The sequence below is a fragment of the Mobula hypostoma genome, chromosome 20 (assembly GCF_963921235.1).
Source record: "Mobula hypostoma chromosome 20, sMobHyp1.1, whole genome shotgun sequence".
NCBI lineage: Eukaryota > Metazoa > Chordata > Chondrichthyes > Myliobatiformes > Myliobatidae > Mobula > Mobula hypostoma.
The window spans coordinates 9,075,690-9,102,279 of NC_086116.1; the positions used below are offsets into that span (position 1 = coordinate 9,075,690).

General features: G+C 38.1%; 1 protein-coding gene across 21 annotated transcripts in view; it reads left to right on the forward strand.

The window, feature by feature from the left end:
• The window catches only part of c2cd5 (C2 calcium dependent domain containing 5), a 119,233-nt gene that overhangs the window by 22,858 nt on the left and 69,785 nt on the right, over positions 1-26,590 (forward strand). For 8 of the 21 annotated variants that reach the window (XM_063072348.1, XM_063072360.1, XM_063072346.1 and 5 more), the window contains exons 8-12: positions 7,013-7,051; positions 9,416-9,567; positions 12,539-12,742; positions 14,502-14,587; positions 24,162-24,270. In XM_063072348.1, the coding sequence (XP_062928418.1) occupies positions 7,013-7,051; positions 9,416-9,567; positions 12,539-12,742; positions 14,502-14,587; positions 24,162-24,270 (590 nt within the window). Of the gene's footprint in view, positions 1-7,012; positions 7,052-8,632; positions 8,758-9,415; positions 9,568-12,538; positions 12,743-14,501; positions 14,588-24,161; positions 24,271-26,590 lie in introns of all 21 variants that reach the window. The other 13 variants (XM_063072357.1, XM_063072359.1, XM_063072355.1 and 10 more) reach the window with 7 other exon arrangements.

The following is a 26,590-nucleotide window of genomic DNA, read 5'->3' on the forward strand; positions in this document are numbered from 1 at the left end:
ATTTAAATGAATTATTTCTGAGCACAGTGTTGAATTGCTGGAATGTAGTCTATTTGGTTATCTTTGGCTGCCTTAATCTTATGGCTAATACTGGCATTTGTTTTGAAATGTGCAAGAATGGTAAATTTACTTAACACCTTTTGTAACACTATGTTGGATACTGATGTTTTTGAGCTGAGGTTCTTCAGAGGTCAAGAATGAGGCATAAAACTTGTTACTTGTGATTGTTTATTAAGAGAGTAGCAAAAGCAGAATCTAGTAGCCAGAGAAAGAGGCTGATGTAGTGTGGGTTGGCCTTATACCAATTTGTTAACAGCAATAAATGCCACTCAAGTAATGTGATACCCACAACTGCAACCAAGTTTTACAAAAGCAACTGCAATCACTAGAAAACACAGAATAATCACATGTATATAGGTAAATATATAAAAATACAAACATAAGAAAGTTGAACTACAAGAAAACTAACGATTATACAACCTAATCCAACCAGGATGCCCTATAGAGCTTTGCAGTTGATGTCCATTGTCGCTGTGATGGTCATCAGCACCCTATTTACAACACACACTCAGTGCTGGAGAAACTCCGCATTCAGGCCTATTTATTAGCAAGTGAATGTGACCACATTGATGTATGCTAGGCATAGCCACCATCGTATCCCATTTCCTTTGGTGCTGTGAAATCTTGGAATTGTGTTGGGAGTTCAAGGCTAAATTGCAAACATTTAGAGAAGCAATGTCAACAAGATGGTTGAAATAGAGAAACAAAATGTATAAATGAGGAATACACATACTAGGTTTCGGTGAAGGTATAGATAGTAAATGAAGTTATTCTGATCTCCCCTCCCCCTCCCACTTTCAAATCTCTTACTAGCTCTTCTTTCAGTTAGTCCTGACGAAGGGTCTCGGCCCGAAACGTCGACTGTACTTTCTGGAGATGCTGCCTGACCTGCTGCGTTCATCAGCAACTTTTATGTGTGTTGCTTGAAAATTCAGCATCTGCAGATTTCCTCGTGTTTGCGTAATTCTGATTTTCATGTCCAGAAAATTAGAGAAAAGTTCTGGGGGGGAAAAAATGCCCAGCAAAGGAAACTGTATTTCATGAAAACGGAACAAGTGCTACACATGCCCTTACACTTCCTCCCTCACTACAATTCAGGGCCCCAGACAGTCCTTCCAGGTGAGGCGACACTTCACCTGTGAGTCGGCTGAGGTGATATACTGCGTCTGGTGCTCCTGATGCGGCCTTCTATATATTGGCGAGACCCGACGCAGACTGGGAGATCGTTTCACTGAACGCCTACGCTCTGTCTGCCAGAGAAAGCAGGATCTCCCAGTGGCCACACATTTTAATTCCATGTCCCATTCCCATTCTGATATGTCTATCCACGGCCTCCTGTACTGTAAAGATAAAGCCACACTCTGGTTGGAGGAACAACACCTTACATTCCGTCTGGGTAGCCTCCAATCTGATGGCATGAACATTGACTTCTCAAACTTCTGCTAATGCCCCACCTCCCCCTCGTACCCCATCCGTTATTTATTTATTTATTTTATATATTCTTTTTCTCTCTCTCATTTTTCTCCCTCTGTCCCTCTCACTATACCCCTTGCCCATCCTCTGGGCTTCCCCCCCTTCCCCCTTTTCTTTCTCCCTAGACCTCCTGTCCCATGATCCTCTCATATCCCTTTTGCCAATCAACTGTCCAGCTCTTGGCTCTATCCCTCCCCCTCCTGTCTTCTCCTATCATTTTGGATCTCCCCCTCCCCCTCCGGCTTTCAAATCTCTTACTAGCTCTTCTTTCAGTTAGTCCTGACGAAGGGTCTCGGCCCGAAACGTCGACTGTACCTCTTCCTAGAGATGCTGCCTGGCCTGCGTTCACCAGCAACTTTTAAGTGTGTTGCTTGAAATTCCAGCATCTGTAGATTTCCTCATGTCTACATTCCATTCTTGTTTTTTTGGTACTTGCCATGCTAATAATACTATATTGCAGTTTCACTTAGCTGGTACCTCCATTAGCTTTGTCTGTTGCTACTCCCAGCCTGCCTTTCTGTGTTTCTGATTGAACAGATTTGATTTATTATTTTGATAGTAATGTTGGAATGATAGATATTGCTGGATCTCGGGGCTGTACATTGTGGAGATGTACATTTGTGTTGCTATTGATGTCCATTTTGAGCTGGCACATCTGTTGTGAGCCTGTCCCATTTAGTATCTTTGTAGTGCCGCAGAACACAGTGAAGTGTGACCTTAGTCTGTTTCTAAAAGTGATCACTTCTGCCAGTACTTTTGTGGACAGAAGTACAGGTTTCCCCCGCCATCCGAAGGTAGAGCTATGAAACGGTTCATAAGCCAGAAGTTCGTAAAGTGAAGAAGCAATTACCATTTACTTATATGGGAAAAATTTGTGAGTGTGCCTCTGATCTGGGCTGACATTTATGTGCCGAGTGGCACCTAATTAATTAGCTTGTTTATTTCAGCTTTTTTCTTAAAGATGTGTTGGGTGCGCCCCAGCTACCGCTGCATTCTCCGCGGCAGTGTATCGGTCCACAGCCCGGAGGTTGGGGTGGTGGGACACTGGGGTGTTATCTCATCGTCGTCTATTTCCATCAGGGCAGGCAGGTCATCTTCTTCTATGTCTGACTGCCTCGATGTCGAAGATCGAGGTTGGTCATCTGCTGTGGCTGATGTGGAAGGCTTGAAAAACGACAGTATACTTGACTGCTTATCCTCGTGCATTTTTCTATCATCTCATGCAGTTGCTTCACATTCAGTTCCCGGACGACTTCACTTTCGGTCCATTTGCTACTGCATTCAGTTTCGATTGTTATCCTTTCCTCTTTCAATTGCATCGGCTCTTCATCTATCAGTTCTTGATCACGAGATGCCAAAACCTCTTCAACATCATCTTCGTCAACTTCCACAGGCCAAACTCACTTGGTCCTTACTTCGTTCACCACGACCGATATGCTTAATTATGTCTAGTTTTATGCTAAGTCTAACACCCTTACGAGCTCTTTTAAGCTTTTCCAATACTTTAGAACTCATCTTGCTAACGGCTGTTCACAGGCACGTGTTTAAGCAATGCTGGCTAGAATGCAGTTCCGAGGGAGGAGCTTGGCTGCTCGGGGCACACGCTGCCTTTTTTCGTAACAGTGAAAACACCTTCTGTTAGCGAAAACAGGTAACTAATATAGGTCTTTCGTAACAGCGAGGTTTCGTAAAGCGAACATTTGAAAAGCAGGGGACACCTGTATCTACCATGGGTAGGCATTGGGAACACAGCCAAGTATCCCTCATGTTAGCTCATTCATTACTCACTAGAGAACTAATCTGGTGAGTTGTAGCCTTCAGAATTCAGACATGTTAGTCTGGGGTGGTGCTTCGAGGTATTTAATAGTAATGGAGAATGATGTACTGCACCCTGAGTGCATTCTGTGCTGTTGCTACTTTCAGAGCTTCCTCAGAATGTTTCTTGTTATTTTAGGGCATTGGCTCAGCTAGGGAAGGATAGTGGGTGGAACCTGGAGGAGCTTTCCTTACCTGTAGTTTACCTAATGCCGCAAGATTTTATGGGGTCTGGAGCCAATGTTGAGGATTTGTGGGGCTACAGATAGAGGAGCCCCACAATGGGTCTTTCTACTGGTTGAATAATTTGTACCCAGCCATTGTAATGGAAAATTGGACATATTTTTTTAATGTATTATTGTGAGTATGACTATTGCCAGACCTCTGCATGACAAGACTAATGGATAGCACTCTTAGTCCAGACAGAAGCTCACAGATGATTGTATGGAGGACTTTACAAAGTCAACTAGTCTCAGGGCAAATTTGCCATGTCTGAATTTGGTGCCTAAGTTAATACCAGGTGGTGTGTCTAATTTTACTCTTTCTCTCTTTTGAGCATGGTGCCAAACTACAAATGAATGGATTACTAGGTTACTTTAGATGGCATTTTGGAGTCCACCACAAGAGCATAGGTCTGGAGATATCAAACTGAGTAAGGATTGCAGTTTTCCTCCTTTGAAAGATATTGAAGAAGCAGGTCCAGGTTGCATTCTTTCCAGAGTTTGGCTGATACCACTGGCTGACACCATACATTTGTTTGACTGTTGGGTTTTAGATTTTGGCTTCTAACCAGCCTGGCCCCTTAATTGAACCTACTCAGGAAATTTCTATGACATCCCATGGTTTGACCTGTTTGAGTTTGGTCAACCCAAGATTTCAATTCCATATTATAATTCTATGCGTGGCATTTTTCAGTTTTCAATGAGAAACAACCCCAATGACGAACCAACAACTTTTCATGAACTTTGCGTCTTTGAAATTGCAATATCCTGGAGTAATTAAGTTGAATAATATAAATACATTTAAGACTCTGGAGCATACTTTATACTTTATTGTCACCAAACAATTGATAATAGAGTGTACAATCATCACAGCGATATTTGATTCTGCTCTTCGTGCTCCCTGGAGTACAAATCGATAGTAAATATTAAAAATTTAAATTATAAATCATAAATAGAAAAGGAAAAGTAAGGTAGTGCAAAAAAACCGAGAGACAGATCCGGATATTTGGAGGGTATGGCCTATTACATTTGACTCAAGAGATCGAGTTCATTTTCCCATCCTCACACTCCACCTGATTCCCAAGACCCACTCAAGCTGGGTCTGGGTCATTGTGGTACTTTCAACATGGGACCCAGGACCCCAGGTACCAGCTGAAACTCAACTGAGCCAGGAGCTAAGCACCAGTGGATAAAATAGGAATCAAAGACCCAGATGCCATTCTGGATGTGGTTGGATCTTCTGGACCTCAGTTTAAATACTGGTTCAGATTCAGCTCTTTGGCCAGTTACTCGTGGCTACAAATCTGACATTGTGGAGAGGAGCACCAGGACTGCATGTGGACCTGTCAGTGCAGCAGCATAGGTCAGTGGATAGACAGCAAAGTGGCAATGAAGGAGGGAGCAGAGAGAACCAAGTCATTAAGAACTGTATACATGACTGAAAATTTTAGAATGGAAATAGTGTTAATATTTCTGGTCTAAAAGAACTCTTCCAAACTGCCAGTACTATTTTTATTTGAGACTTCAAGCATCTACAGTTTTTGATTAGAGATTTTAGTATAGTTAAAGTTGGTGTTTTTGTGAGTGACCCTTTGAATTACTTCGGCTCTTCTAATACAAAAATATGTGTACTGTTGATAATGGAGGGGTAGGGTAAGGTTGTCTGTTGATGAAATGAGATGGAGCAACATGGAAGGATGCTTATCTTAGAGCATAAGCATTGGGCAAATTAGGCTGAATTGCTTTCAGGTTGTAAATTTTGTGCAGTTTTCCTCTTTAGTCAGGACAATGTCATTGTTAATTTTCTCATCTTTTTAAAATGTGATCATTGCTATTGATTCATATTTTACTTAGTAATTGAACAGCTTTGGAAATTACTGCAGGTTGAATCATTCTAAACAATCAAAACTTGAAGTGTTATTCATTTGAAACAAATTATGAGTTTGACATGCAACAACTACATATTTTATTAGTTTATGCATTGATTTTGTATATAAACATTGCTCTTTAAAAAGATGTGAAATATGATTTGTTATGCATTTTTTAGTTATCAAAATATTCCAATAATAAAATCTAAGGATTTGAGTTCTTGGTTAGTACTGTTAGATTTTTTTTGTTAACTTATCAGATTTGCGTTTTGAACATAATTGTATCATTTCAATCTTGATTTGATAGGTATGAAAAATGCTCTTTTTAAAGCTGGAGAAAGCAGCCAATTTGCTTTTTGTACCAGATGTACTCTCTAATTCTTAAGAAATTACTGCTTGCTAGAAATTTATGTCTGCATTTTTCTTAAGCAGCACCTATAATTTGTTGTAAAGAACCTAAAAAAGAAGATTTGGAAAGCTAATCTGTTATTTCATTTTTGACAGTTAATTGTAATTATGCCAGTTATGATTATATAATTTTTATTATTTAGTTAATTTGTATACTAGTCACTTGAGGGCTGGGATTAGCAGTTAGTAGAGAAAGTTTACCTTTGCCAGATGACAACAACATCCCCGCCATGCTCACCATCAACACTGCGGTGCAGCACATGCAGTGTGCTTAGTCCCCCTGCTTTACTCACTTGATACCCATGATTGTGTGGCTGAGTACAGCTCCAATGCTGTATCTGTTTGCTGATGACACCAATGTTTTTGGCTTAATTAGTTGATGACAAGTCGGCATATAGGTGTGTAGTTGAAAATCTGGTTAAATGTTGCCACAACAGCAACCTGTCAGCAAAATCAAAGAACTGATTATCAAATTTAGGAGGAAGAGGTTGTTAGTTCATGAGCCAGGCTTCATCAGGGGATTGAAGATGAAGAGAGTCAGTAGTTTTAAATTCCTTGGCATTATCACATCTCAGGATCTATTCTGGGACCAGCATAAAATGCCATTACAAAGAAGGCATGACAGTGCCTCTACTTTCTTAGAAGTTGGTGTAAATTTTTGGTGTCAGCAAAAACTTTAAACTTCTATAAGTGCACAGTGGAGAGTATCCTGACTGGTTGTATCACAGCCTGATATGGAAACATCACCACCTATGAACAGAAATGCCTTTAGAAGGTATTGGATACAGCCTAGTCCATCACAGGAAAAACCCTTCTTACCACTGAGGACATTTACATGGCAAGTGGCCACAGGAAAGCAGCATCCATCATTAAGCACCTCTGCCATCAAGTACATGCTCTCTTCTTGCTATCACCATCAGGGAGGAGGTGCAGGAGCCTTAGGTTCTACACCACCAGGTTCAGGAACAGTTATTACCTACAACCAGCAAGCTCCTGAAACACTCACCACTACTCAACATACAGATTCACTTTCAAGGATTTTTTTTATAACTTGTGTTCTCAGTATTTTGTTTATTTGCAGAATTTGTCTTTTGCATATTGGTTGTGTGTCAGTCTTTGTTTATATATAATTTTTCATAAATTTTATTGTATCTCTTTATTTTCCAGTAAATGTCTGCAAGAAAATGAATCCCAAGACAGTATATGGTAACATATATGTACTTCAATAATAAATTTTACTTAGATTTTGATCTTCCTGAAGTCAATGGCCAACAGTCTCAATTGATTATGTAACCAATTCTGCGAACACAGGCCTATTAATAAGAAGCTTGTTTATGAAGCACTCTGAAGTAGATGTTCACTCCCCATAGAATACTCCTCTTGTGCACCGTCCAAATAATTTATTGGAGAAAAGAAATGGCTGGCATAAATGATGTGCTTAAAACAGCTTTTAGATATTTTTGTACGTTTCTGTAAATGTGGCTGGATTGTAAGCTTTTAGTGATGTCAGTGTACAGTGGCCATTGCTAATCTTGCTACAGATTATGAACCCAAAAGATCCATTGGAAGATTGCCTAGATTTGGTGAATCATGCAATGATTGAACACAATGGTGGACCAGAATCTAATAATCCATGCAACCAGTAATTGTGATCAGAAAAAGGACTATAATCCACAATGTGAGCTCATTTGCCATTCTCTTATAGCTCTTCTGAAGCAGAAGGGGTACAAAAGTAAATTGTATATGCTTCCCTTTTTGCCAGGCTTTGGTTTGTGGTTGGACTGACAAAGGAGGATCTATTTAGTGCACAATAATAAACTTTATGTTGGGAAAATCACTCCGTTCCAGGACAGGATAATTACAATCAGAGTGTTGTGCAATTCATTTGCCTGCTGTCACCATAAGATAAGAATGACAGTTAACTTTTTTTTGTTTTCTTCTGCAACATGTTTGAAGTTATTAGGCAGATATTGGAAAACTGAATTATTTTTGTGTACTAAGGTGTTGTAAGTGAAGGAACATAATTCAGAAAAGTAAAAAATGCTAACTGACAATTCTGTTCAAAAAACTAGTTCAAGAATGACACTGAAATGGGAAGATTTTCATTTTGTACACTTACATTTATGAAGATCAAGTGGAGAATTCTTTAGGGTTTATTTTGCAAGTTTTTCTTCTTTAATCTCAGAGTAATTTACTTTTTAGAGTTGCAGATTCCTATGAACATAGTGAAGGCATTTTCAATAATGATTAATAACTAGAAAAATGAGTTAACTGTAATTGAGTGCACTTTACACAAAGAGTGCTCAGGAATTTGCTTGACTTCATGGATAGTCTTGTTTTGAGAGAGGTAAAGGAGCAAAACTTCATCAAAAAAGTGAGAGCAACACGCACAAAACTCTGGAGAAACTCAGCTCAGGCAACATCTGTGGAGAGGAATAAAGAGTCGACGTTTCAGGCCCAAGACCCTTTATCAGGGCTCAAATGTGAATAAACCTTGTAATGCCCCCCACAGCACAACCATTTGTGGGTGTGTGTGTGTATATATCTTAAAAGTAGGGCAAATCCTATCTGATTATGAATTTTGCAAGCAGCCACCTCAGCTATTCATGTCACTTTAAAATAGTTTTAATATATGCATGCTGGTTACGTCAGGTAAATTTATTCTGATAATCCTGCTTGTTTATTATCTCAAAAATTAACGGTACTTATTACCTTGGCTCCCACTGTAAAGCATTTACAGTGCCTTGTGTGTATTTTTTTCTCCTGGCTCCTGCTTTTCTCTGTCAGGTCTCCTTTGGTGCACCAGCCAAGCCATGGATGCCGTTCGACTCACAACAGCCCAATTCACACTGCTACGGGCTCGAGACTAACTCAGAACTTCTCTGTGTCTGTTCCTACACTCATCTACACTGGTATGAGACTACACAGGCTGAGGAGCTGGGGAGAAGTGGGCCACAGGGATTGCGGTTCAATCTATAATGCTAGGCAGGCAGTGTAGCAAGCTACCCTTAACAATTAACCCAGCTCCAGAACCAAGAAACATGGTTAGAATTTTGGTAGATTTGATCAAAATCTTCCTGAAGTTAGAATGTGAAAGGAAGTTTTTGGTTTATAGTTATGAATGACATGAATAAGACATGTTAGAAATTTACTTAACAAATGTTTTGTTTTCATTTTTAGCTGTGATGCACTATATTGGTGTTCCAGAATAAGGAAACATGAGTTTCAGCTCTGCATACTCAAGCTTTCTTTTGGTTGCCTAATTAGAACGCATTATGTATTTTGAAGTCATATGTCATGTTGTTTTATTTGTGTGCTCATTTTGCTCAGGTTTCCAGTACATGGTTTGATTTGTGCTCCAGTATTTTTAACCTGTGTATAATGTGTAAACCTGGGCAGCCGTATATCTTCCAAGAATCTTCAAGGTCTGGGCAGCAGTTCTGTGCCTTTTGGCTTCTTCCCCAGCCTGCACATAGAAGCAACTGCTGTCATCCCAAGATTGGGTCATTCCATCATTTCTTAGATCCTTCGCACAGGGTTACTGAATGTGTTTCCCGCTTCTTCTGGCAGGGTTCCCTTCAGTGAAGATCCCAACCCTGTTACTCATTCATCTGGACCCTCCACCCCACTGAAAAATCAAACCTATTCCTTTTCACCTTCCAAGTCCTACAGTCGACAGTCCTCTTCTTCTGACACAGATTTGAGTTTGACACCTAAAACTGGTAAGGCACCTCCACCCCACTTTTTTTTTGTTGTAACTTTGTGTTTTTGCATTTGAAGCACCTCATTCTGCTTATGAAAACCTAATCACACTTTCCACTTGTTACACTATAAAGAATAGCAAATTAAATTGGATTTTTTAAGTCTTTGAAGCACAATTAATTAATTCAGATGCTGTGGAAATATCTAATGTCTGTCTTTCAGAGAGAAAAAAAATAAAGAATTGGATTTTGCAACTGCATTTAATTTCCAGTAGAGGTCAATAGCGATTTACCTTGTAAATATCTAAACGTCTCTATTTCTATTTGCCTTCTGTGCTTTTTCTATCTATTCTTGTGCTTTTAAAATTTGTATTAATGTTATGGATCTTTGATTAAACTTTATTTCGGCAGTGTTTTTAAAAGTTAAGTCTCTTTTAACCAGAGCTATTTTCAGTGATTGTTTTTAAGAAAAGGCAATGTAGTTTAGGTAATAGAGTTCTAGAATTATTAAACATCAGCAAGGATTTAGGACTAAGCCAGAACATGTGCAAAATCATGAACATTTGTATAACAAGGTAGATAACTTTGAGTCTACAGTCTTAAATTTTTATGTTTGCATCCATGATAATGCACATCTGTTCTGATCTTATATAAACTAATATTTGAAGTTTTATTTAAACATACTGAAATGCATGTTCTTTATAGATGCTAATAACTTTTAATGATTGGACTGGAGAAATGCAACAATTTCATCAGTTTTTGCTATGAAAGTTCCTATTCTACAGTGTCTCCTTTTCCGTGGTCAGCAGCAGAAACAAAAATTGCATGGAACAAATATCTATAAGTAGGAGTGGCAGGTGTTTAGGATAGAATGCTTGATAGAATTACAAAAAATAAGAGGCATTTTGGTAGAATTACTAGAAAAGGGGTAGAAAGGAGACAAAATAATGTCTAGAAATGATCAAAGCTGGTCAGGGTGAAATCAGGACTACTGTCTTTAAAAAAAAAACACTGAAATTTGTTAAATGATAGAAAGCTATTTAAAACTAAACAGGCAAGCAGCCAAGATTGATTGTGGTCTAGCCAAAGAAAAAGGCAAGATAGATAATGTCAATAGGTTGGTATAAGCATCACAGATGGTATGTTCGTTTTCCTGATCTGAAAGTTAACCTGATAATGTATTACCCATGTTCTTGACAGCAAGATTTGTTGGTGGTAAAATTGATTCAGGTTAATATTAAGGATGGTGTGTGTGTGTGTGTGTGTGTGTGTGTGTGTGTGTGTGTGTGTGTGGGGGGGGGAGATTGTTGGTGTATTTTGTATGAAACTACATCTAGCTGCATTGCATGGTACTGAGATTTGCAGTGTTTCCTCTCCACTTCATGCAGTAGTTGTGTGAACCAAGAAGTGCCGTGAATCTGAACTACTGATAGGTTTTGTAATGTGGTAATGTCTAAAATTAGACACTAGTTCCCAGCTATTAGTATTGAATATGCTTTATCTGATGCCTAGCTTGCAGTGGAGTGATCATATTGGATTTAATCTTTTAATAATGATGTGATGTTAGTGGCTGTACTGTTGATGCACAGTATTGTTTGCAAGATTTTTCCTCTCTGCTGCTGATGATTGGTAAAGGCTCAGAAATGCAATTACTGCATGTGTATATTAACCTGCTTCGCCAGGTTTTATTATGATGATGCATCTCTTTCATATATTTAAAATAGTGCTCCTAAATATTTATTAATTTGAAAACCTTTTTGAAAATTTTGTGCACACTATTATGGACATAAACATAATGATGTCATGGATACAGAATTATTGAGGCAGCTGTAGAGAGGGCATTCTAATGTTTTCAGTTACAGAAAAATGCACAAATTTTACTGTAGCAACAAGGCTTTTTCACCTAGCCTTATTTATTTGGATACAGAATAAGAATAAACCACATTTAATCTATGCTTCCCTTTTTATTCTGCTCTGCTTAGAACACTTTTTACCTTTTGTTAAGTATAAATGTATATCAGAATATCAATAAACTCATGATTTTGATTTGCATTTGTGTCTTTTATATAGATAATAGTAAACAAGAATGAAGGCTTTAAATATGAAATATATAAATCATCTTAGGTAAACAGTACCACTACCCTGTGTTCAAAAGTTGATCCTCTAAGATGAACACCACAAAATGTAGCAGTTAGCATGACACTATTACAGCTCCGGGCAGTTTGGAGTTCAATTCTAGTACCATCTGTAAGTTCTCCCTGTGAACCATGTGAGTTTCCTTCTGATTCTCCTATTTCCTCCCACAGTCCAAAGACATACCTGGTAGTAGGTTAATTGGTCATTGTAAATTGCCGTGTGATTTGGCTAGTGTTCATTAGGTGGGTTACTGGGTGGTGTGTCTCATTGGACCAGAGGACCTGTTTCATGCTGTTACTCTAAATAAAATAAAAATTGAGGTAAAAGCAATTTCTGCTAAGTAATTAGAGTAAAGTAAACCAGAAGGAAATGTACTTTAAAGAGATTATCCTTAATGTGTGTCCAAAGCCAACTCACCATTTATAAATGGCTAGATGCATGATGCAAATATCTATTTTGAGGAGTTGTCCAAATTACTTCATTTTGTCTAAGTTGTTGTTCTTAATTACAAAGAAGTCTTTCTGCTGATGTTTCCTTTGAAAGACAGCACATTACTAGCATTTAATTGATACCTCCAAAGGAATAGCTTTTTAAAAAATATATAGAAAGAAATGACTGTGGAAGTAATGCCTTACTTTAATTCAATATGCAGAAAGGTGTTTTAGTTTAGTTTTCACATTCTCCTGAAAGTTTTCATTGGTTGTCTCAGTTTGTGTTCATTTTGTGTCTGTGTTCATTTTACAAAATGTATATCTAATTGATTTTGCTTACATATGACTTTGCATGCTGTATTTTCTGTGCTGTATGTGACCTTCTGAATCTCCAACTTCATTTTTTTTCTACTACTTTTCTACAGCAGCAACTTTGCCCAAGGGGCCTAGGATTTTCCTCTATCCCAGTTCCCCTCCTCTTTCTTCCGGTTCCCCCCATCATAAAAGTGCACATCTCCTTCGTTCTGAGGCTCTGCATAGTTTCACCCCTCCTCACTCTGGCTATGCAAGTCCAGTCTGTCTGAGGAAAAGTGTGTCTTTCAATGAAGAGTTGCTTCTAACTGCCTCTGGTAGGATTGATTGGTGTATTAAAAAAATGCTTCTGCTTTTCTGAAAGCCTATGTGCTCAGTACCTTAAAATTTTGCATTCGTTATGTTAAAGCATACAGTCATGCCAACATGCAAGAAAGCATACTAAATTTGAAACTACTCTAACTTAATTGTCAAATAAGAACTTTTTCAAGAAAAACAAATCAAACTAATGTACGTTTTTGTAAGAGAAATTGAGATTTTTATTTTGCTCTGCATTTAACAGTTACTAGTAATCTCAAAATTCAAAACTTCAAATTTGTCCTGGCAAAATGATTTCTGTTTTCAAAATTATTACAATTGATAATGCAATTGGGTGGAGGGGGGTATGGAGAAGAGAAGAACTGAACGACGGCTATTAGTTATTTGGAACCACGTCACTCACTCATTTATTCATTCATTCATTCATTGCATTTATGTAGTTCATTAAGTATTTGTCTTGATGTGTGTTTTGATTGCTGTGTACAATATTTATTTCGTTATTTTAATTTGGTTGTGCACTTCCCTATTGATCTGGCTAAGCCTGATGTTTTTAAAACTATTTTCATGATTTTTTTAAGTGGATTTGAAAAATTCTGTATTGACCTTTCTTCAGTACAGCCTCGCATGAGCTCATTTTTCTCTGTTTTTGAAAAGGAAGATATAAAAATTGTGCTATTGCTTTGTACTGTGTACTTTTTGAAGAAAATTAGCTTATGTGAACCAAAGGCCTATACAGAAACATTGGTAAGTCTACACTGTTTCCTTATCAAACGCACAGCTAAAACCTACATCAGCAAAGATTGGATTGGAATTTACTGTTAAATTCCATTCATCCTTACAATTTAGCAAATAATTTGCATATTTATGAATTTTAAGGAAATTATGATTAAAGAAAATGATATAAATAGAAAGTCAGCATTCGATTTTGTTATGTGATGGGAAAATCTCCCATAACGTGATGAAATCTAGTATAGGGTAGAGCCCCTTGGGATCATTGGATCTGAATGCACATGAATATATTAGTTCTATTTCTAGAAGTCTTGGATCTTACCCACATTTTAATATTTCTGCTTATAAATTTGTATACTATAAAATAAATGTCAATGTCAACCTTTTTCCTACCAGTACTGATATAGCATTTGGGATCTGATAAGGTAATGGTGTGTCATATTTGCATAGCTTTTTCTTTATAAATATGGACATAAGAATTTTGAGTTTGGAAAGGTTGAGCTCAACATGGAAGAATTTTATTAAATAGACATTACAGATACAAAAATGGAGTAGGGTGGGTTGTTCTTTTTGAGACATTCTGATTTTAAGAAAGTGATCTGAGTAGGGCCTTGAAACAGTCAATAGAAATCCATAAATAACTGACTAAAAATAAACATTTTAATATTGGAGCTGCTTAAGTAATTGTTCTATTTGAAGGTGCATCTTAATATATATTAAATTAATAAATAAAGGAAAATATAGTTTAAAAATTGGGTAAAATTGTAAATGAGAGAATCGAAAATTAAAGCAAGTATCTCATGAATAATTAGTAGCAGGAAATTAAAATTATTGTAAACCTAATCTCTGGCCTGCACCAAAAAGGCAGAAGATACATCAGTCTCCTTGCCTATAGAAACAGATTAGAAATCTGAGCAATCTTCTTGATGTTCATTTTTACTCTTATTAGGGACTTAAATGTCAGGGTTGATTTATGTTTTGATTTGATATTGTAATAAGCTTAAAATGTACCTGCTTAATATCTCTCAGGAATGGGAAGTGGTAGTGGTGGAAAAGATGGAGGTCCTTTGAAAACACTCTATCGACAACAGACCCAGTCTGCCTTTGAACATAGGGTAAGCAGTAGTTTCATTTTGCATTTTTCCATTCATAGATATTGTGTAGACTTCAAATTATTTTTAAGTACACTTTGACTTGAGATTTGGCTTCTGCATTATGTATTTGCTTGATTAAGTATGTCAGAAATTATAATTGGACCCAGGGAGCACGTCAAATAGTTGCGGAGAGATCTAGACTATTTTTTAAAGTAACATTTACAATTTCCATGAGACTAATCCCTCAGTTTTTTCTATAAGACTTTGCACCTCATTTGGTCTAAATGCAGCCAACCTATCACCCAATCCTTGTGTTCAGGAGTTATGTAATTAAAGGACCTAAAATGGTGTAGTTCTAAGGCCCCATCCAACCATGTACTGACAAGCTTTGATAGAAGGCAAACCTGGTGACAAAATATCACCTCTTGTCATGGCCAGGAGTGTAAATTTTAACTTTGATGTTCAGAAAAATTTGAAGATCTTACAGTGATGTAATAAAAATATTTAAAAGTTAGAAATCATCCATTTGTTAAGAATGAATTAAAAAGTGACTATGAAAAACTTCCATTCATTTGAATTTAAGCCTTCTGTTATTGACCTGTAAATCACTTTTATTGCCCCACCCAGCTAGTCTCTCACTTGCTGTCTTCTATCTGACTCTTGGCTATAGTATTCCGCCTTACTACTGACAAGTTACATTACAGGCCTAATTTGCAAAAAGCAAGTTGTAAGAAATGCTCCAGATTAAATTGTGGTGTTAAATTCAGCAAGACATCCCAAGCTTCCTGAATTTCTAAGTCTGCCTGTTATACATATTCCCATCCCTCAGGCTCCCTGTAAGTACTTGTTCCTGGTGTCTAGAGGCTAGACCTTGAGCAAAGTTTTAAATTAGATGTTTTATTCCTACTGTAAGAAACATTGCACAAGTATGTAAATGTAGAAAAATACTTCAAAATGTTAGCTTTTCAATTTAGATGGACACTCTTTGGATGGTTTTTTGCCCGGGAATGTTAAATAATAGACAGCAATACACAAAATAGTGGAGGAACTTAGCAGGTCAGGCAGCATCTATGGAAATGAATAAATAGTTGACATTTCAGGCCAAGACCCTTCTTCAGGACTGGAAAGGAAGGAGGCAGATGCAAGAATAAAATGGTTTGATAGGGGAAGGAGGATTAGCTCGTAAGTAATGGATGAAGCCAGGTGGGTTGGAAAGGTGAAGAGCTGGATAAGAAGGAACCTAATGGGAGAGGAGAGTTGACCATGGGCGAAAGGGAAGATGGAGAAACACCAGAGGAAGGTGATAAGCAGGTGAGGAGAAGAGGTTAAGAGGCCAGAGTGGGGAATAGATGAAGAGGGAAGGTGGAGGGGAAAATACTGAAGGAAAAATCGATGTTTATGCCATTGAGTTGAGACCACTTAAATGGAATATGAAGTGTTGCTCTTACACCCTGAGAGTGGCCTCATCATGGCAAAGGAGGAGACCGTGGACCAACACATTGGAGTGGGAATGGGGATAGGATTTCACTGCTGCAGGTGGCTGTGCAGGCCAAGTCATTGAGTATGTTTAAGGGGGAGATTGATAGGTTCTTGCTTCTCAGCGCATTAAAGGTTATGGAGAGAAGGCAGGAGAATAGGGTTTGGAGGGTTAACAAATCAGCTTTGATGAAATGGCTGAGCAGACTTGATGGACCGAATGGCCTCCTGCTCCCGTGTGTTATGGTCAAAAGAATTAAAATGGTTGTCCACTAGAAATTTCTGTTTCAGACTGATGGAGCAGAGGTCCTCTACAAAGTGGTCCCTCAATTTACATCAGGTCTCACCAATTTAAAGGAAGCGGCATTGGGAGCACCAGCCCCAACAGATTCCCAGTAAAATGTTGCCTCAAATTACCCTTCTGTTTATCCATCTAATATGACAGATGTTCTCTTTCAGATTAAACCATTTCAAAAAGGGTTGATAGCTATAATCTATAAGCGGTCATTAAGTTCACGAATGATATCTAATGATAAAATTAAACGCGCTTGGGAATCGGAACCTCAAGAGTCATTTTCAGATAATCAGTGGAGTAAAATTTTTCATTCAGCTAACAATTCATCTATTTGTGCCCGTCATTCCTTGGTACAGTTCAAGGTAGTGCATCGGGCCCATATGTCAAAGGATAAACTAGCACGTATTTTCTCCAATATTAATCCTATTTGGGACAGATGTAATACTGAGCTGGCCACTTTAACTCATATGTATTGGTCTTGTATAAAGCTAGATAACTTTTGGAGAGATATTTTTAAAACACTATCAAAGGTTTTGGATCTGGATCTACAACCTAATTTGCTTACGGCAATTTTTGGGATTATCCATCTTTGGGATTAAACAGGAAATGTTCCTGTTTCCGCTCAACATATGATAGCCTTTTCGGCCTTACTGGCTAGGAGAGCCATTTTATTGAAGTGGATGTGTTCTAATCCACCTACGGTCTTTTATTGGCTCTCCTCCATTATGTCCTGTTTAAGTTTAGAGAAAATAAGAAGTCGGACATTTGATACATCCTTTAAATTTGAGTAAATATGGTGACCTTTTATCCAATATTTTCATTTAATTTGATTTATTACTCTTTCAATCTTTTTTTCGAAGTTTTAGATTTGATCAGAAAGTCTTTCTTTCTTTCTTTTTTGGTCGTATCCTCAAAATGGACTGCCCAGTCCCCTTTTTTTTTTGTTTTTTTTATATAGTGTAGTAGTTTTTTTTTCTTTTCATTTATGATTTTGACAATGTCTATCTTAATCTTGGTTTATATTGTTACTGATATATATGTGAACTAATTCTCCTCTTGATTGTATTTATGCTTTTTTCAAATCAATAAAAAGATTAATAAAGAAAGAAAGACAAAAAAAAAAAAGAAATGTTGCCTCATCTGAAGGGACTGCTTGGGGCTCTGAATAGAATCTGAAGGGAGGAGGTGAATGGCAGGTGTAGCATTTCTGTCACATGCAAGGATATGTGCCAGGAGGATGTTAGTAGGGAGGCTGTAATGTTGAATCAGATTTGCTGACTGAGACAGAAAACACTGACTGCAAATAAGTATATTTATTTACAAACAGTAAAAATTCAGCCAAACGTTCAAGTTCCCCAAGTGACAGAAATTACAAAGCTCAATATCCAACAAACATCTTTAGCTAAAAGCATGCACAAAGCATACATTCCCAATGGTTATGTGCGCTGCTTCCCTTAAACAAAGTAAGAGAGAGCAAACCTGGGATATTTGAAACTGGACAGCAGGTGGCTAATGAATGGGAAAGTAGCCGCAGTTCCTAAACTGACCAATCACCATGGAAGCAGCTTTCGATGAGCAGAATAAACCATACCCCCACAGGACAGGGGGACAAATGGACAAAGGAAGCAGAGCGGGAGTGATCCATGAGGGGAGTGGGGAGGTAAAGACGTGGTAGGTGGTAGAAACCTGTAGGCAGAATGATGTGTTAGATGCGGATTCTCCTGGGTTAGTAGGTGAGGACGAGAGGAACCCAATTGCTGTTAAGCAGCAATGTCTGGGAAATGGAGGAGATGCAGGTGAGGGCAGCATCAATGGTGGAGGAAGAGCCTACAGAGCATGATAGAGGGCATAGGTTTTGGATGAGGGGAAAGTTTAAAGGGTATATGCGAAGCATGTCTTTTTTATACAGAGAGGTAGTTGCATGGAACATGCTGCCTGGGGAGGTGGTAGAACCACAGTATGATATTTAAGAGACATTTAGACATGAGAAGAGGAAGGGAATAGAAGAATATGGGCCCTATGCAGGCAAATAGGATTAGTTTAGACACCAGTTCCTGAGGGGTTCTGTTTGATCTTGTATTTGCAACTAGAAATATGCCTAATTATACAATTATGAAAACCATGTACAGGCCAAGTCATTGAGTATATCTGAAGCGGAGGTTGATACATTCTTGATTAGTAAGGGTGTCAATGGTTATGAGCAGAAGGCAAGAAAATGAGTTTCAGAGAGATAATAAGTCAGCCATGACGGAATGATGAAACAGATTAAATGGACTAGATCAGCGGTCCCCAACCACCGGGCCGCAAAGCATGTGCTACCGGGCCGCGAGGAAACGATATGATTTGGTGTTATGAGTCAGCTGCACCTTTCCTCATTCCCTGTCATGCCCACGGTTGAACTTGAACGCATGCGCGGTCATTGCCCGCGCGTCATCCATGTCAGCGCGGGAAGAAGATCAACTCCTCGAACTTGCAAATGACGACGGGATGAAAAGTATGTTTGACATAACATCTCTGCCGGCATTCTGGATCAAAGTCAAGGCTGATGGCCACGAAAGCACTGAAAACGTTGCTTCCATTTCCAACGTATCTCTGCAATGAATGCAACGAAAACTAAATTGCGGAATAGACTGGACATAAGGAACCCTGTTCAAGTATCGCTGTCTCCCAACACCCTTCGATGGCACCGTCTTGTTGCAGGAAAACAAGCCCAGGGCTCCCACTGATTTGGCAATATTGGTGTGTTGCAATGATTTTATATGTTCATATGGGGACAATACGTGCTGTGTGTTTAATATCCAAACGTTACTTAAAATGTTACGATGCTATTGACTTACTTATATAACCATAGAACAATTACAGCACGGAAACAGGCCATCTCTGCCCTTCTAGTCCGTGCTGAACGCTACTCTCACCTAGTCCCACCGACCTGCACTCAGCCCACAACCCTCCATTCCTTTCCTGTCCATATACTTATCCAATTTTTCGTTAAATGATAATATTGAACCTGCCTCTACCACTTCTACTGGAAGTTCGTTCAACTCTTACTTCAAGCTCCCCTGTCCTCCCCTGATAATTGACTTATCACTATATTTATGTGAGGAAAATATACGCTGTGTGTTTAATATTAAATTCGTTAGATAAACCCTTTTAGAAACGAAATTGAGTGTATTAGCAATTTATCACCTATATTCCGGTTGTGATTAACCGTTCCCCCCCCCCCCACCGACAGAATCGCCGAAAACAATTTGTAGAGAAAATTTGGCATGTTACATGTACACGCATGCGCACTGGTGTCCGTGCATGGCCTCATGGTCATTGTAGTCTTTCTCGGGGTAAACCCAACATATTTGACTGCTACTCTTGTCCGTTGGCAACCCTACCCCCCCCCCCCCCCCGGGTCGGCCGGTCCGCCAGAATATTGTCAATATTGAACCGGTCCGCAGTGCAAAAAAGGTTGGGGACCCCTGGACTAGATTGTCTAATTCTGCTCCTGTCTTTTATGGTTTTTTTTGTTATCTGGCTGTTTAAGGAATACCTAGTTTGTTGACAGTTCTGAGTAAACATCTGAACGAACATGAATATAATGAATGGGACAGAAGCTGTTTCAGAAATACTTAAAACAGCACACGTTAAAAGCCATCTAGGAATCAAAGTAAACTCAAATTCACAAAGCAGTTATAGCATTGAAGAGGCTTTTGGACCTTTACCTCACTTCATCTAGGAGCAATCCATTTGGTCAGATTCCCTGTCTCCTTATGGCCTGCTTATCCAACTCTCATTGGAACATTACATATGAATCTGCCCCACTGCTGGAGTGACAATGCAACTCAGCCCCTAATATAAAGCAACAATAAATTGCATGCAGATTTTGATTTATTTGCCAGGCACCTTCATTCAAGAACCCTTCTTTTTGAACTCTGGGTCACTATGAGCATTTTTTTTCTCTATCTATTATCTGAACTCTTTATTTGCTTTGTATACTTCTATCCAATCCCCTCACAATCTTCTGTGTTCCAAGAACAATCCCATCCTCTCCAGTCTATCCACACAATCAGTCCCCCATCCAGAAATTGTTTTGATAAATTTAATTTGTGCTCTCTAAAGCCTTTACACCTGTCCTCAAGTTTGGTGCACAGACGTGGATATAATACTGCAGTTATGCTTTCATCGTATACTTGTAAAATTCAATTTTCCAAATTTGGTTTGTTGCTCGTATCCATTGCATATTTTACTTCTTCTTTGGGAACATGGTAAAATAGTTGAGCTTTTTATTTTAAATTTTGTTGAAGAGGTCATCACAGTTTATTTATTTCTGATGTATTTCTAACAATAGTTTCTTGTTTAAAACATTGTTTTGATTGGGACTGCAGTGAAGAAAAACACAATCCTATTTTTTTAAACCACTAATCCATAACTAAATCCAACAGGATTTTTTCTGGGATGAAGAAGTTGCTGTCATTTTATTGTAGGGTTCTGTGGAAAATATTCTTCAGGCAGTGCCATGACAGGAGTGAAAGTGTTAACAAAGCCGTAATCCAATGACCTAACAAGAGTGCGAAATTATGCTGATGGATACAGGAACTAAAAATATAAGCTAGCCACTACAATTCTATAGAGAATGTAGTATAAATTTATTTCCCTGAAAAATGCAAGTGAATGTGAAATTTGAACACTTTTAATAATAAAGTATAAAATCACGTGATACTAAATGGAATGGAAGGTTGTGTGAATGGGATTAGTATATAGAGGGCAAAAGAAGCTCATGTGAAACGTAAGCACTGGAATAATCTTGTTGGATGTAACCTTGCTGTACCTTTCAGAGGCTGATAATATCCCTTTGTGTCAGAAAATCTGATATATCAATGCTTTTGTCTGTTGCCAATTTGATTACGTACGGCCATTGACTTAAGTACATTTTTAACCAGGTAATTTAAATTGTTTGATATTTCATCGACACCTCCCAAGCCGTTGATTTTTTTTAAAAATTCCTATCAACTCTACTGAAAAGTAGCCTTATGAAATGTAATGCACTATGTATTTACTTATTCAAATGTGACGTGATTTTTGTTTGGGCTGATATTACTTTTAAAATAGATTATTAGAATTCTGTATTGCATAACATACATTCTCTTGTGTTTGATGCTTAGCCATGGTTACTGCCTAGTAATAACAGGCAACAAATTGAAACATCAGCCACATGTACTGTATTTGGCTGAAAGTTATGGTGTTTTAACTCTTTAAGTATCAGGTTGGTTTCAGACCAGTTCTCCAACTGGATACTCACAACTGATTTTAAATGTATGGATCCTTCAAATCACACAGCACAGAAATTAACCTTTCAAATTAATTGGATTGTCGTGGTTCAAGGAATAGGATAATTGGAACATTACAGCTTAGAACTTGTTTCTGTGTGGTTGATGTGGAGCTGCTCGGCCTAATCTTACTGCCCAGTACTAAGTCTGCAGTAACACACACAAAATGCTGGAGGAACTCATCAGGCCAGGCAGCACTTATGAAAAAGAGTGAACAGTCAGCATTTTGGGCCGAGACCCTTCATCGAGACTCACATTGTTTCTGATGTATTCTGATGAAGGGCCTCAGCATGAAATGTCAACTGTGTACTCTTTGCCATAGATGCTGCCTTCCCTGCTGAGTTCCTCCAGCATTTTGTGTGTATTGCTTGGATTTCCAGCATCTGTAGACTTTCTCGTCTTTATGCTACTAAGTCTACAGATCTTGTCACGTGTTCTCAAGTACATATCTAAGTACTATTTAAATGTGACGGGAATTTGTCCTCTAACAACTTTTAAGACATTTAATAGGTTTCAATAGGTACATTTAATGTTAGAGAAATGTATACGGTATACATCCTGAAATTCTTTTTCTTCGCAACCATCCACGAAAACAGAGGAATGTCCCAAAGAATTAAACGTTAGAACCCCAAAGCCTCCCCCCTACGCATCCAGCACCCTGAAGATGCATGAGTCTTTTAGGCTGTGTCCTTGGCATATCGAAAAGCTGCCAGTTGTGAGGCCCTAAGAACAGGTCCCATTTCTGCAAAGAACCGAAATTAGCGTGTAACTCCAGGTCAGGGTCTTCAAAAGACTCCCAAAAAAAGGGAAAAAAGAGATACTAAAGATAGAAATAGAGCTGTTTCCAAAGATGTAAGTAAAGGAGTTGATGTTAGGTGCCATCATCCTAAACTCTGCCCTCCGTTTAGTCCCAGCTCTTCCCCACTGGGTAGAGGAAAGGTCTTTGTCTCTTTAATCATTCAACTTTCTCTCTATGCCTCTTGTCTTTTTTTTATCCCATTGCTAAGAGAAATGGATTATTTTTGTTTATTCTTTAAGTAAACCTCAATTAAGTCTACCTTCAGCTGCCCCCTGTTACAGAGAAAAGAATCCAAGATCCTCCAGGCTTTTCCCATAGCTGCAAATTTCCAGGCCTAATAACTTCTTTGTAGAGCTCCTTGGCGTCATTTCCAGTGCAATTATGTCTTCCAGTTATGTAGTGACACAAGATGTATGCATTTTTCAAGCTGTGACCCAGCTGTTGTGGTAAATATTTCATGCATGACCTCTGCTCTTGTTCTCTGTGCCTTGTCTAATAAAGGAAAGAATCTTCTGTGTCTTTTTAACTTTAATGATCTGTCATTGATCCTTTAATAAAAATTGAAAATGCAGGAAATTTAGTATGGTATGTGACTTTGTGTTGAAGCCTATGTCTTGGTCAGCTCCCCCAATGTGGATGTAGATAAATGCATTTGTAACTGGAAATTGGGGTGAAAGACATCCCTCATGTCTGCTGTAGACCCAGTCTGAGAGCCATATTATCTCGATACAGTGCTACTCAGCCATTCCTGGTGATAGGCATTTATTACATTCTATGCTCTTGCTACTTACGGTAATACTTCAAAGTTTCATTTGATAGGGAAGAACACCAATTGATCAGCTGAGGATTCTGAGATGTAATTAAGAGAAATGTTTCCTTTTTCCTCACTTGATACCATGAGACTTATTGTGTTCTGGATTAGATGTTGGGGTCTCCCTGGTCCACTTTCTATTAGTTGTATGACCACCTCTGGTGTGTCTGTCTTGGCCATTGGAACAGGATGTACCTAGGAGTTGGAGCATTTGGCACTTTGTGTTTGAAGTTGTCAGTCTGTTAAGTGAGTAGTACTGCTCATCGGGAGTTGACCCATTCCCAAAATGCTTGGGATGGGCTGTGCACAGTTGACCAAGTTGGGAATGAAAGTACCATGTTTCAGTGATAGGCTCAATGCTACATTGAATTGGTTTTATCCTTGGTGTTCAGTATCTTGCCGTTAATTTGCTGGGCAATTTCCAGGTGACAGTTATGAGTCAGCCATGTTGCTCTGGAAAAGGAATTACATGTAGGTCAGGTAAGGATCATAGGTTTTTTCTCCCACAAAGGGCATTTGTGAACCAATATTATAACAGTAATTCAGTTGCTTTATAGCAGTTTTATTCTTATGTTGTTATGTTGTTTTCTTAAAATTGAAAATTAATTATTGAATTCTAATTCCACAGTTGCCACAGTGGAACTTGAACCCATGTCTCTGGATTGTTAGTCAAGGCCTCTTGAATTTCTATTTTGATCATTTCACCACTTAAGTGCCACTTTATCCACTAACATCAGTACTTTTGGATTCAGTGCACCCAGAAATAAATCCTGGTGCTATGATTACATTTGATTATGTTGATTCGATTGTCTATACCAAATATTGAATATGATTTGACTTGATTGTCTTTCATTTCACAAGTGTTTTTTCAACATCAGTTTTTTTTTTACTCTGCACAGGAATTCCCTTTTTTCACTCTAACAACTTTCCCACCTGGATTTCTTGTTCATGTCGGTGGTGTAGTCAGTGCAAGATCCGTGAAGCTACTGGACCGAATCCACAATCCAGGTAAGTAGAGTACGTCACATCACGTAACTTAAGGACTAGGAAAATATTAATATCTTTCAGGTTGATGGAATGAAAATTTAATCTGTTCATTGACTGAAAAAAATGTTTACTGAATGATGAAGTTGTAAATTGGGTCAAACCATGGCATGCCCACAGTACCGTATTGATAATTTTCCTGTGATTATGTTCAGCCAGCTGTATTTTTTTAACTTCTGGTGAGTTTGTTTAACTTAAATTTTGTGTTCTTTGTAACATGACATCTTTGTTATAGTTCAACAAAGATCTTGGAGAAAATATGGTTTATTCTATGGTATATTATAAAGTTATTTGTTGCTCTCAGCAACTGAAAAATTCCTGATCACATTTTCACTAGGTTTTGCAGAAGTTATCTTTTATCTTCAAATGATGTGTTCAAAAACATCTGTTTTGCATTATTATTGCAATAAACTGCTCATGTGCCTAGGAGATAAGAACTTGCCTCAACAACTACATAGTTGATTATTTTGTTCCTGTCCTTTTGCATTTCTTTCAAATTTGGGAGCTGCTGCTGCACTGTAAAGTACCTTTTAAACTTCTGTATGGGAGCTTGACATGTCGCCTCAGCAAAAAAAGTCAAGAGTTATACAACAAAGAAATAGGTTCTATGGCCCATTGTGCCCCTGCTGTTCTTCTTGCTCATCAACACTTGTCCCATTTGCCTGCACCAGATATGTATCCTATGTCGTGCCTGTTTGTTGGAGGGGGTGGTGAAATCTTTCCCCTGAAATCCTTTCGAAACTCCTTTCTCACACCTTAAACCTGTGCCCTCTTGTTTTTGATGTTATTTTTCTCAACAGGAGCAATAAATTAAACATTTTTCTTCCATTGTTAATAGGCCATGAGCTGTTGCTTGTCCTTATCATTGCTCAATTAAATCTTCGGCATGGATGAGCCTTCATTTTGAAGTTGTGCTCTTGTGGTGATACTCCCAAAAGTCTGTTGGGGAGAATCAGTTAAAGCCATTTAGTATAACAGAGTAGTGTACTTTTCCACTTAGGAAAACAGTTAGACTACACATTAATGGTTTGAAGAGAAATCGCACATAGATTAGTCCAGGTAAGTACAGCAGGTTTCTTTTCCTAAAAAAACAAAATACCCGCAACACACACAAAATGCCAGAGGAGCTCAGCAGGCCAGGAAGCATCTACGGTAGAGTACAGTCGACGTTTTGGGCCGAGACTCTTTAGTAGGGTCCTGCCGAAGGGTCTCGGCCTGAAATGTCGACTGTACTATTTTCCAGCATTTCTCCAGCATTTTGTGTGCGTTGCTTGGATTTCCAGCATCTGCAGATTTTCTCTTGTGGAAAAAAAATACCCGTTGGTTTTTTAAAGCAAACCAACAAACTTCAGAATCATTTGTACTGTTATCATATTTTGATTTCCAGGCTATTTTAACATGATGTCTAGTTCACAAATTAGTGGACTTTGAATTACATTCTCTGAACTGTTGATCATGATCTCTGTATTACTGATCTGCTGAATCCAACCACTATGTTGCATCCCTGTAAATCCTATGATTTAAAAAAAAACTGTGCTTTAGTCAAATCGTTTTATTTTTCAGTTGATTGCTGGATTCAATTAAAGAAAACCTTGATGGTAACTTTGTGAAAGGACTGGAATATGCATCAAAGGAATTGTCAAAATACCTTTTTCTTATAAATTTCAACGTTAGTAAGCCCTAGAAAAATAATTCTTCTGGATTTATTTTACTGATGCACTTTTTGCTAATTCTGGCCTAGTGCAGAAAGTGAACTTCACTGCTCATTATGTATTCAAAAATGATGTGCTGCTGATCTTGCTCTGAATTACAACTAATGTTGTGTTACCCCCTTCTTCAGCACTCACTTCATTGTTTGTCTTCACTCTTAGGCCTATATTTAAAATTTACAACTTTCCTAAAGTTGTTTTATTTAGTCTTAGTCAGCCTGTATTGACATATAAATAACCTGGCCTGTGTTTGCATGCTAAGTGTACATTATATAACTTTTAATTTAAAATTATTTCTGTGGCTAACTCTGCCAAATACTACTTTCTCTGGAATAAGGCTTTTAGCCACAGTCCTTTCTAGTGCACTGTTTTTATTGGGAGAGATATAACAATTAAATATTTTTGGTTCAAATATTTTAATATATCTGAACAAATTTTCAACAGCCCAATTATGCAAAGGTAATAAAACAGATAAAATAATGGTTAAACTTGTATAGATTCATCCTTGCCAATTTATCAATTTTGTTCACTCAAAATTTCTTCTTAATTTCTTAGACTAGAGGTTTGACCTTGCA